General features: G+C 40.7%; 1 protein-coding gene across 1 annotated transcript in view; it reads right to left on the bottom strand.

The window, feature by feature from the left end:
* The window catches only part of LOC134338765 (syntaxin-7-like), a 50683-nt gene that overhangs the window by 23202 nt on the left and 14124 nt on the right, over positions 1-13357 (bottom strand). The window contains exons 2-5 of the mRNA XM_063034814.1: positions 10368-10555; positions 7430-7499; positions 5887-5977; positions 5461-5598 (exon numbers count right to left, since the gene is read on the bottom strand). Coding sequence (XP_062890884.1) covers positions 5461-5598; positions 5887-5977; positions 7430-7499; positions 10368-10467 — 399 coding nt within the window. The 5' untranslated portion in view covers positions 10468-10555. The remainder of the gene's footprint in view (positions 1-5460; positions 5599-5886; positions 5978-7429; positions 7500-10367; positions 10556-13357) is intronic.

A 13357-nucleotide genomic window follows, 5' to 3' on the forward strand; every position in this document is an offset into this window, starting at 1 on the left:
GATATTGTTGCAATCTGTACTAACTGGGGTCTGCCAATGAGGAAATCGAAGATACAGTTGCACAGGGAGGCATCACGGCCTACGTCTTTGAGTTCAGTGATTAATTTCGAGGGGATAATAGTGCTGAATGAGAGCATCCTGAGATATGCATCTTCATTGACCAGGTGTTTCAGAGTTGAGTTATAAGGTACAGAAATAGTATCTGCTGTTGACCTGCTGTAACAGTTGGCAAATTGGAGCGGATCCAGATCACTCCTCAGGCAGGAGTTGTTATGCTTCATGATCAACCACTGGAATCACATCATGGTAGATGCAAGTGCTACTGGGTGATAGTCACTGAGGGAGATGATGACATTCTTTTTGGCACCAGTATGATTGATGCCTGCTTGAAGCAGGCAGGTACCCCAGACTGCTGGAGCAAGACATTGAAGATGTCGGTAAACATTCCTGCCGGAATGTGCAGGTCTTCAGTACTTGACCGGATGCTTTCCATGGATTCACCCTCCTGAAGGATGCTCTCATGTCAGCCTCAGAGACTAAGACCCAAGGGCTTCAAAGACAATTTACATGAATCAATGTACATCAATTGTAAACATGATCCATACAGATACCTTGGGAAAAACTATTAAGATTTTCCAACTTGACTCCTGTTTTTAAAAATCTTTAACACCTAACAGAAAATTGCATTCACCTCAACACACGGGAAAAAAAAACCTGTTATCTAAATACTCAAGGGACAGATTAGCTAATTGGTCCATTCAAGTAGCAGCAAACTTAATACCTTGGCACAAAACTTCAATCTGAATATTTTGATTGCTCCTGTGTTTCCATACTAGTCTACACCTAGTTACTGAAGGCAAGTGTGCATTGTTTACAGACTACTTATACCTTGTTTAAACAATAAAGAGGTTGTCAAGTTTGGCAGAATTTGCATACAACAACTCACATCCCACTACACAGGGCAAAGCAGTCCACTCACCAACCAGAAGTTACATTCCCCTCAGTGGGAAGGTGGCTAGACTAGTGGTGTCACTTAATGATCACTGAGTTGATGGCCCCTCAACTGATCACTATTCAATTGTGAAGTCAATCCTCCTTCATACCACTGGAAGTGAGGAACCTCCCCACTCATGCATCAATGGGCAACCTTTATTGACAATGATCCAGAATTCACGGCAATCTATCAGAGCAGTAAGAGATATTGGCTACCTTCAGTGCAAAAATGGAACATATTAACTAATATCCAATATTGTACACACAGCAAAAGAAACAAGCAGAGTTTCAGAAGCAAACTAAAGACATTCTTGGTATTCCTAAAACAGCACTCAATATGCTGCTGATTAACCATCTGCTGACATTCATCCCCATCTAGCTTTTTATCTCCCAAATGAAAGAGAAAGCTATTACACAAAGGTCCCCAGTTGTGTTTTTTTAAGACAATATGGAGTTTTTCCAGCGTTTTGTGTTTTTATTTTCCCCAGATTTCCAACACCCACAGTTTTAATTTTCAAATTTTAAGGTTAGACCTTAGTGCCTTTTTTTAAAATGCTGTCACTTTACTCATAAATCACTAAAATAGTTAGTTTTGATCAGAAAAACAGAAAAGACACACACAATTTATCCATACATATTCCCCTCTCCAAGTCTAGTTATCTATTGTTCAATTACTTTTGAATTTAACACCACAAGACACAAGTCGTGAAACTAATCATTCCGATACCCCCACCATTACTGGGTCTGGTCAACAGAAAATATATATCCACAAGGAAGCATTTGGCAGTAGTAAAGAACTAAAAGCAGGGGAGGCACGTAAGGGAATATAAAAAGTATTGGGAGATACGTAAATGTAATTAGAAAGACAAAGATGGATCTCAAAATATCACTGGTAAAGAACATTATCATAACACATCCATGTCACTGGCTTTCAAATGCGGGATGGAGGTCTGGACTTCAGGCTAACCTCTAATCTTCCCACATCCCTGTCCTTAAACCATAACTTGACATCTAGCTTCCCTGTCCCCAAAAGTATCCACAAGAACCTTAAAATAAACTAAGTCTGAGCCACGACCTCATTGGAGAGCGCAGCTTGATGCTATGTTGACCAGAAGATATCATTGATATTCACAAAGAGTAGACTTTATGGCTAGAGGATTCAGCAAAGGAAAAGATGAAATCCTCTGCAGGCTTCAATCAAAAAAAATACAGATAAATCCAGGGGGCTGGATAAAATTTATCCCAAGCTTCTATGGGAGCAAGGGAAAGAGATTATTGGGGCTCTGAGAATCTTTACTCTTTATTGCCCACAAATGAGTGGATGACTGAAGGACAGCAAACATGGCCCACTTTTTCAAGGTCAACAGACAAAAGGATTGATAATTACTATGAGCTTAACATAAATACTAGGGAAGTTATTAGAAAAAATTCTGAATGACAATAGTTATTACTTAGAAATAATAAAGAGCAGATTCTGTCTGACCAATCAGACTGTTGACTTTTGAAGAGACATTGATTAGGATAATACAGTGTATTTGGTTTAAATCAACTTCAATAAAGTCTTAGACGAGATCAAAAGGTTACAGCCTATGGTATTTAGGACAAGTTGGTAAACTTAATCTAAATTTTGTTTGATATTGGGAGGCAGAAAGTTGTTTTTGTCATTGGATGCTTATGAATAATGGTGTTCACAGGGATCAGTGCTGGGACCCTTGCTATTTGTAATGTATCTGAATCATCTGAAGTCAGATATAGAAGGCATTATCAGTAAGTTTGTAGATAACACAAAAACTGTTAGAGCAGTTGGTTGTGTGTAGGCTAGTCTTGGTCAAATGAGCCGAGAAAAGGCAGATGGCATTTAATCCAGTAAATTGGAGGTGATGCATTTTAAGAGTACTAATAGGACTAGGACATGAATGTTAGGAACCTAGGCCATACTTTTTGGACAAATCCAAAAATGCAGGCAAGTAAATACTGAGGTTTAAAAGGCATACGGATACTGGTCTTCAATGGTCAGGACAATGAATAAAAGATCAAGGAGACTATGTGTTACATCCCCTTGTTGGCTCTTATCTAGGGGTGTTGGGGAAGCAACATAAAAACAAGTCCATTCTCAGTGTGTTGCGATGTCTGTGGCTGGAAAAGGCCAAGGCAGACACAGGCTGTCCTATTTGCAATATATTTACACATATTTACAGAAGTGATCCCATTCTGCAGCCAGCATTACCTCACCACAAATCACCTTTATTGCCCCTTTACCTTAACTTTAATAAATATCTATTATTTGTAATTCCTGTTGTGGCCTAGCTCCTTTATGTTATTTCCTGAGAGGCCAAGGTTGTAACATAACAGGACCTCACCCAAATTTTCTTATTTTGAAAGGATGGACCAAAGTTGTGCTTGCCCCTCGATTTTTGCAGTGCATAGGCCTTTGGTTTGTTACTTTGTTTTGTAGTGTTCTGCTGCTTTGCCATTTATCTCCTGCTTGGTACAACTGCTGAGTGAGTATGGTTGTTTGAGTGCTGTTGATTTAACTAGTGTACGAGTACTTTAGTTAGATAAAGGAGTGTTCCAGCTGGACTGAGTAATCAGTTCTTCCTATGGTTCACACCTTATTTTTCCTTTATTATCCGATTTTATCCAGGGTGGGGGCTTGTTCTCTGGCAGGGGTAAGCATTTCAGGATTGCATGACTGTCAGCCTGATGGCCTATGCTTCCTGAAGTTTTGCTTTTAAAGTTGCCTCTTGCCCAGTATACCTCAGGAGATAGGTAGGACAGAGCAAAGACAAGACGGGTATCTGGAAGGTTGCTCAACTGTATGTTTGTTTAGGTCTGCACTATTTGTGTATAGTTTACATTAGCACTCAGTGGCCATACTCAGTGGCCATGCTCAGCCATCAGGCTCTTGAACCAGAGGGAATAACTTCACTTGCCCCATCACAGAACTGTTCTCACAGCCTAAGGAGTCACTTTCAAGTACTCTTCATCTCACATTCTCAATATTTATTTATTATTTGGTATTTTTTTTCTTTTGTATTTGTATAGCTTGTTGTCTTTTGCACATTAGTTGTCTGTTGTCTTGGGTTTAGTGTTCCACTAATTCTTTTGTGTTTCCTAGATTTATTATGTATGCCCACAAGAAATGAATCTTAGGGTTGTATAAGGTGACATGCATGCAAGATCATAAATCCATAAGCAGAATAAGGCCATTTGACCCAGCAAGTCTGCTCTGCCATTTCTTTATGGCTGATCTACTTCCCTCTCAGCCCCAATATCCTGCCTTCTCCCCGTATCCCTTCACGCCCCGACCAATCAACGATCTATCAACCTCTGCCTTAAATATACCCAAAGACTTGGTCTCCACAGCCACTCGTGGCAACAAATTCCAGATTCATCACTCTGACTAAATGAATTGCTCAGCTCCATTCTAAATGGATGCCCCTTTATTGATAGACTGTCCACTCTGGTCTTCCCCCAACAAATGAAACATCCTCTCCACAAACACTGTTAAGACATTGCCCCCTCTTTCTTCAGAATTCCCATGAGTACAGACCAAGAGCCATCAAATGCTCCTCGTATGATAAGCCTTGCAATCCCAGAATCTCTTCAGGACCACCTCACCTTTCCTACCTTTGTCATTGGTGCCAATATGTACCAAGATTTCTGGCTGCTCTCCCTCCCTCTTCAGAATGCCGTGGACCTAATCTGAGACATCCCTGAGCCTGGCATCTGGGAGATAACATACCATCCGGGTATCTCTCTTGCATCCACAGAACTTCATTTCTTTTCCTCTAACTATGGAATCTCCTATCACTACTGCAGAATTCTTCACCACTCTTCTTTTCTGAGCCACAGAGCCAGACTCATTGCCAGAGACCTGGTCGTTGCGGCTCCCCCAGTAGGTCATCCCCTTCAACAGTACCTAAAAGTGGTATACATATTATTAAGGGGAACGGCCACAGGGGTACTCTGCACTGGCTGCTGATTTCCCTTCCTTCTCCTGAGTCACCCAGTTACCTGCCTCCTGCAGCTTAGGCGTGACAGCTCCCTGCAGCTATCTATCACTTCCCCAATCTCTTGTATGAGTTGAAGGTCATCAAGCTGTAACTCCAGTTCCTCAACACTTTCTCTGAGGAGCTGCACCTTGCTGCACCTGCTACAGATGTGGTTATCCAAGAGACTCTGATAGTAAATTTACTTTGAATTTTTTGTATAGTAGAGAAATCAATTGAGAAGTCAAACTAAAACATAGCCTAAAGATTTGTACAAATTCATCTTCAGGACAATGAGCATTTCATGCACTAAGACTAACGAATTACACATTTTTCTCAACAACTGTTAACAGTACAGTTGTTCTGCTGGTTTCTGAATTAATGATACCACAGCTCAGAGTAAGATTGTGTTGAATGATCCACAAGTCCAAATGAAAATTTCCCTAATTAGTTTCAATGATAAATGGATACTTACAGACAGATGTGAACCAGCACGTACTCTTGCTACAAATTCTTTTTCCTTTTCTGCGACCTCTCTTTGGATTCTTTGGAAATTAGTCAATGCAGTGGTGAATTCAGCAACCAAACGATCCTTTTGTAGCTTTCTTTGTCGCTAAGACATAAACAAGGGCATTATAAAGAAATTTCCATTTTGCAAATAAAAAGTTAATTGCACACAATCGTTGACTTCCAAATTTGACTGAAATTATTACCAAGTTACCATATTATTACAATATTATTTAGGGCTATAGTTTTGGGAATATTCAGTTAACTTTTTAACAAAATCTTTATTATTAATTTTCATTAGAAAAACTCTGAACCAGGACAGTTTGCTAAATTGTTTAAAAATCATAGACTTTGGCAGACATTTTTTAACGTGAGAAAGAAACTCAGAACTCACCTGTTGATTTACAGCTGCAAATGATCCAAATTCCTTGATGTACTTCTCAGTTTCTTTAGCCAGATGACTGACTAACTGTTGCTTCTGCTGACTAGTAGTGAAAGAAGACATTTAATACTAAGTATCATTGTAATAACTATCAGCAGAAATCTTAGAGAGCAGATAGATGTTGGCAGTTCTGCAAAAACTGGTTAGACCAAAACACTAAATGATCAGCACTGCAAAGCAAATTACACACTGCTCGCATACCCAGATCTAAAACTGCACTGTATGTACAAGTTTATTGTGGTATTGTTCTTGATTGCTGAATGTCAGAAGGAAAATTAGCCTACTGCTCTTGAATGATTGATCATTGGCTAGTACTAATATGGAACAACTATTACCTGCAACAGAAGGCACAGCCTCCATGTCTTTTTGCTTTGGGTAAGCTTCCTTCTTGGAGAAGTAAAATGAGCTACATACTTGGAACTGGTCACCTCCTTCTAACTGAATGAGTGCCATCAATGAAGCAGTCAATGCTTGCACTGAAGATTATCAAAGACTCCTGTAAGATTATTTTGTGAAAACAATGACTGGCCTTCAACATACATCTTCCATGCATTTGCACAACACCAATCTTTAGCAGGCATTGCCTTAGAGCTCAGCTTTGCTAGGCCTGACTAGTAACGGACTCACAAGTAGTACGTTGATGATATTCTCAAATTCTCTCTGGTATTTAATTCTTATAGCCATAATTCTTAAAGGATAACTAACCCAAGCAGAATAACTAACAATATGCAGGTTACATTATGGTAGCCATACTTTATCTGATAGCAGCTCATGTGATAGGATCATTAAAATGGCTAACTTTGAGACCTAACTGTATTCGCTCTGGTGCTCCTCCCCCCTTTTCTTCCTATGGCCTTCTGTCCTCACCTGTCAGACTTCCCCTTCTCCAGCCCTGTATCTCTTTTACTAATCAAATTCCCAGCTATTTACTTCATCCCTCCCCCTCCCAGTTTCACCTATCACCTTGTGTTTTTCCCTTCCCACCCCCACCTTTTAAATCTACTCCCCAACTTTTCTTCTCCAGTCCTGTCGAAGAATCTCAACCCGAAACACTGGCTGTACTTTTCTTTCCCCCCCCCCCCCCCATAGAAGCTGCCTGGTCTGCTGAGTTCCTCCAGCATTTTGTGTGTTGCTATATTATTCCGTACATCTTCAACTCTAAAGCACATGTGATCAGGAACAATTTATAGCCATGATTCTTCAAATACCACAAAGAAAGCAATTAGGGATTACCAGACATGTCCTATTCTGTCTGCACTGAAAGATTAAGAGTATTGTCACTACAAAAATTGGACTACATACTTAACAACCTGAACCACAAGTTATAAGGAAGTCACAATGTCTGGAAATAAAAACCTCTTCCCTTTGTATTTTAGATTCTCTTGAGTTAATATTCATGTATTACTAACATAACAACCAATGGAAATAGCTTTATCCCTCCACAAACTGCAGGAAAAAAAGTTTCCATCTAATAGTATTTACATAGCATACTCACAGCTGATGTCTAAGTTCTGCATTATCCTGAGGTTTTCCTAGTTGGCTTAAAATCCTTTGGATTTCTGCGGCTGAAATGAAAAGTTATCGAATGGTTCATTAAACCAATAAATTTTCAGCAAATGAAAGGCATACAGGCTGATTTACAGATCTGAGATAGATAGAGTTAATAGATTTGTAAGTGCACACATGTAATACATAAACCAAACATTGATATGGATTTCATTATTGGAGGAACAGGGCATACTGTACTAACAGCTGTTCGCTGTCTTAAGCACTTTCCTCTTATCTAGCAACTTTTCTGCTTTGGCTTTGTCCAACAAAATCTGTAGCATTTAATAAGGCATAAGCAACAAGAAGATTCTACACATTAACTATTCAACGTTTATAGCACAAGCAAGTGTAAAGCGGAAGATAAAAATTTTGAAGGTGTACAAAAAAATTGTATAATATAGATGAGGTTGATGTAGAAAGATGACAACAAAATAAAAAAATCTACAGCACCAGCATTCTTCAAAGTAGAAAGCTACTTTTCTAAAATCATATTTTTCATGACAGTATAGTATAACATAATGCATGCATACACTCCTGAATTTAGTAGCACTCAATTCAATGCAGTGATATAGCTAGAAGAGATTATGCTTCACAACGCAGCAGTAAGGTTTGATCCTAAACTCCTATGGCATTATTGTGGTGTGTGTGCGCTTTCCCAATGACAGCATAGGTTTTCTCCCACATCCCAATGGCTTAATTGGTTGCTATAAATTGCCACTAGTGTAGTGTGGACGGTCATATTTATGATGACATAAGGATAGGTGATACAGAGGATTAACATGTATACCAGGACTGCTCTGTGTGCTTGCATTGACCCAGGAGCCTCTCGTTGACCTCCCATGTCATAAGGAAATGTGGACATAACATTTTCAAGCAACACACATCAAAGTTGCTGGTGAACGCAGCAGGCCAGACAGCATCTCTAGGAAGAGGTACAGTTGACGTTTCAGGCCAAGACCCTTCGTCAGGACTAACTGAAGGAAGAGTGAGTAAGGGATTTGAAAGTTGGAGGGGGAGGGGGAGATCCAAAATGATAGGAGAAGACAGGAGGGGGAGGGATGGAGCCAAGAGCTGGACAGGTGATTGGCAAAAGGGGATACGAGAGGATCATGGGACAGGAGGTCCGGGAAGAAAGACAAGGGGGGGGGACCCAGAGGATGGGCAAGAGGTATATTCAGAGGGACAGAGGGAGAAAAAGGAGAGTGAGAGAAAGAATGTGTGCATAAAAATAAGTAACAGATGGGGTACGAGGGGGAGGTGGGGCCTAGCGGAAGTTAGAGAAGTCGATGTTCATGCCATCAGGTTGGAGGCTACCCAGACGGAATATAAGGTGTTGTTCCTCCAACCTGAGTGTGGCTTCATCTTTACAGTAGGGGAGGCCGTGGATAGACATGTCAGAATGGGAATGGGATGTGGAATTAAAATGTGTGGCCACTGGGAGATCCTGCTTTCTCTGGCGGACAGAGCGTAGATGTTCAGCAAAGCGGTCTCCCAGTCTGTGTCGGGTCTCGCCAATATATAAAAGGCCACATCAGGAGCACCGGACGCAGTATATCACCCCAGTCGACTCACAGGTGAAGTGTTGCCTCACCTGGAAGGACTGTTTGGGGCCCTGAATGGTGGTAAGGGAGGAAGTGTAAGGGCATGTGTAGCACTTGTTCCGCTTACATGGATAAGTGCCAGGAGGGAGATCAGTGGGGAGGGATGGGGGGGACGAATTGCTGAACATCTACGCTCTGTCCGCCAGAGAAAGCAGGATCTCCCAGTGGCCACACATTTTAATTCCACATCCCATTCCCATTCTGATATGTCTATCCACGGCCTCCTCTACTGTAAAGATGAAGCCACACTCAGGTTGGAGGAACAACACCTTATATTCCGTCTGGGTAGCCTCCAACCTGATGGCATGAACATCGACTTCTCTAACTTCCGCTAGGCCCCACCTCCCCCTCGTACCCCATCTGTTACTTATTTTTATGCACACATTCTTTCTCTCACTCTCCTTTTTCTCCCTCTGTCCCTCTGAATATACCTCTTGCCCATCCTCTGGGTCCCCCCCACCTTGTCTTTCTTCCCGAACCTCCTGTCCCATGATCCTCTCGTATCCCCTTTTGCCAATCACCTGTCCAGCTCTTGGCTCCATCCCTCCCCCTCCTGTCTTCTCCTATCATTTTGGATCTCCCCCTCCCCCTCCCCCTCCAACTTTCAAATCTCTTACTCACTCTTCCTTCAGTTAGTCCTGACGAAGGGTCTCGGCCTGAAACGTCGACTGTACCTCTTCCTAGAGATGCTGCCTGGCCTGCTGCGTTCACCAGCAACTTTGATGTGTGTTGCTTGAATTTCCAGCATCGGCAGAATTCCTGTTGTTTACATAACATTTTCAACCATTTTCATTGATGACTATTAATCATGTAATTCACACTACTGTTGTCATTTCAATGGTGCATTTGTTGGTGAGAACTGCCTCTGCTCCAACTCAAAAATTCTACATGCGTTCCACACACAAAAAATTAAATGCAAGAGAATTAGCCCACTTTAGAAGGACAGATGCCTCTACATATACAGCCAGGCATTGAATTCACTTATAGGGTTTCCATTAAAGCAGGAAATAATGTATTCAATGAAATCTTCTTAGGTGAATGATAAAAGATTCTCTGATCAAGTCTATGCCGACAAAGTCCTGTACTGTCTATTTGCAGGCCTGTGCTCAACTTTGATTCTTATTTTAAAATTTTTATACGCTCAAAACCAAGTACTTATGACAAGCTAAAACTAAGTAACGTTTGCCACTGTACTGTTGTCCATTCCTTCATGACTAGATTATACTGGTAGATTTTTGTTTTGGGAATATACAAGTTATTCACCAGAAAATCCATTTAACTTACAATGCTGTCCAATTTTCTGAATGTTGGAAGTTATTGTTCTTGAAAGCTGGTCTGGATCTTCATTAGCCAAGTAGTTGGCCTCCCTTCGCTCGTAAGACATGGCTGATAAGAAGTTTAAATAAGTTCTTTACTGGAAGTTGACCAGCATCAGGAAGTAATGCAATTTTCTTGCAGTGCTTACTTGTGGCCTGTTAAAAATAAACCAAAATAAATATAAATATATAAAAAGATTCAAAACAACAGCTGTAGAATAGGTGCTTCTATCTGTAAAGAACTAGAAATAAAGAGTCAGATGCAGGATAGTTATTAATAAATCCAATAAAAATACATGAGCTGAATGTCATTGATGCATTTAAATTAAAGCTACATAAGCACATAAGGGATTGAGTAGTACAACTATACATTGAGAACCAAATGAAGCAAGATAAGCAAATTTGTATGAGCATTAACTTGGCAAATTCACCCTTGACTTGACACATTTTCTCTATTGCACCTTCCAGATTTCATGTTTTTCCACATTTCTGGCTGTGTCCTAAATTGCCATAAGGCTAAGTGGCATGTTTTGTATCCACAGAGTTAGTAATATTTTCATTTGTAGAATCACTCCAGATTATTACTTTGTAGTCACAGGGGATTTCCTTGGTGGCAAGCAAAAATAAGCTGCTTCCTTAAACTTGGTCACAAGTAATTCTACCTTACCTAAGTGTATCTGGCAACTATTTATGCAATTCTGATTTAAAGTTGAATACATTAAATAACTTGGATATTAGCTGTATCCTTTTGAATATGAAGCTTTGTGAAACTGCATAAGACAATCTCTCACTTAATTATGAGTAGATTCAATAAAATGCCGCTTGAAGAAAAAAAAACTTATATCCATGCTCTTATTAAAGAATAGCATCTCAGAACAGAATTTCTTCATACATTATCTGGATTGCAGTAAAGAATCTAGACCTGAGCTGCACCACTACTGGTTTCACAATTGAGCCCAATGTCAAAGCACTAAAGTGCTGAATAGAGGGGCTGATTGCTGCTCACATCTAGCCTCCAATCCTAATGATCTTCTAATTTAGTGCCGCTCATTCAGTGCTCAAAAAGAAATGTCTCTACTGTATTAGAAAAGCAAAATGTAAACTAAGTGCAGAATAGCTCTATTCAGTCTGCAAGGGTAACCTTATGTTTCCAATTGCCTATATATAAAGAGGCAAAATTAAAATTGAATATTGGACCACTGAAGATGATGCTGACGAACTAGAAATGGGAACAAAGGAAAGGTGGATAAACTGAATAAGTATTTGTGGAAAACACCAGCAATGTGCCAGAAGTCCGAGAGTCAGAAGTGTAGTTATTAATACTAAGAACATGCTTGGGAAGTTAAAAGGTCTGAAAGTGGATAGGTTGCCTGCAGCTGAAGGGATTGTTGCAGCATTAGTAGTGATCGATCAGGAATCACTCAGGAATGTTTCACTCAGGCTTTAAGGTAAGGGGCGAGAAGTTCAAGAGGGATATTAGAGGAAGGTTTTTTACTCAGAGAGTGGTTGGTGCGTGGAATGCACTGCCTGAGTCAGTGGTGGAGTCAGATACACTAGTGAAGTTTAAGAGACTACTAGACAGGTATATGGAGAAATTTAAGGTGGGGGGTTATATGGGAGGCAGGGTTTGAGGGTCGGCACAACATTGTGGGCCAAAGGGCCTGTAATGTGCTGTACTATTCTATGTTCTATGTCCTAATGTGTCCAGAAGACTGGAAAATGACAGATGTCACTTCTCTCTAAGAAGGGATAAAAGCAAAATGCAAAAGACAGGAAATTATAGACTAGGTTAGCCTGACTTCAGTGCTTGGTAAAATTTTACAGTCCATTATTAAGATGATATTTTGGGGTACTTGAAAGTACGTGATAAAATTGGCCAGTAAGTATGGTTTCCATATGCAGAGATGTTGCCTGATAAATCTGTTGGAATTCTTTGGGGAAGTAACAGGCAAGAGAGTCAGCGGATGTCCTGACGAAGGGTCTCGGCCCGAAACGTCGAGTGTACTTCTTCCTATAGATGCTGTCTGGCCTGCTGTGTTCCACCAGCATTTTGTGTGTGTTGCCTGAATTTCCAGCATCTGCAGATTTTCTCCTGGATGTTCTTTACGTGGATTTTCAAAAAGCCTCTGACAAGGTGCCACACATGTGGCTGTTAAACAAGATAGGAGCCCATAGCATTACAGGAAATGTACTACAATGGATGGAAGATTCACTGGTGGAAGGAGAGGAGCGGGAATAATGGGGGCTTCTTCTGGATGGCTGCCAATAACTAGCAATGTTTTGCAGGGGCCGGTGTTGGATCAACTAATTTTTTCAGTTATATGTTAATACTCTGGATGACAGAATTGGTTAGTTCTGGCCAGGTTGTAGATAATACAAGGATGAGTGAAGGGGCAGGCAGTGTTGAGGAAGGAGGTTGCCTGAAGGACCTGGACAGATTGGGAGAATGGCCAAAAGAGTGGCAGATGGAATACAGTACACTGTACAGTAGTGTATGGGCATGCACATTGGCAGAAGGAATAAAGGCATAGATTGTTCTATCAACACACACAAAATGCTGGAGGAACTTGGCATGCCACGAAGCATCTACAGAAATGAGTAAACAGTTGACATTTTGGGCTGAGTCCCTTTATCAGGATTAGAGAAAAAAGTCCTGATGCAAGGTCTCAGCCCAAAACATCGACTGTTTACTCTTTTCCACAGATACTGCCTGGACTGCTGAGTTCCTTCAGGATTTTGTGTGTGTTGCTTATGTTACGTACCCCATAACTGGGTTGCCAAACCAGCAGAAATGGATCACTCAGTTGGAGTCTGGAGTACTAGAACTAAGAAAGTTTTATTAAAGAAACAAGCAACACAGTAATCGAAAGGATAATAAATGCAACAGTTCAGCGATGATAAACACACAGGTGCACAGAATTAAGATAACAGCATCAATCAAGCTCTATCGTTGTCTAG

This window comes from Mobula hypostoma, chromosome 2 (assembly GCF_963921235.1).
Source record: "Mobula hypostoma chromosome 2, sMobHyp1.1, whole genome shotgun sequence".
In the NCBI taxonomy this organism is placed as follows: Eukaryota; Metazoa; Chordata; class Chondrichthyes; order Myliobatiformes; family Myliobatidae; genus Mobula; species Mobula hypostoma.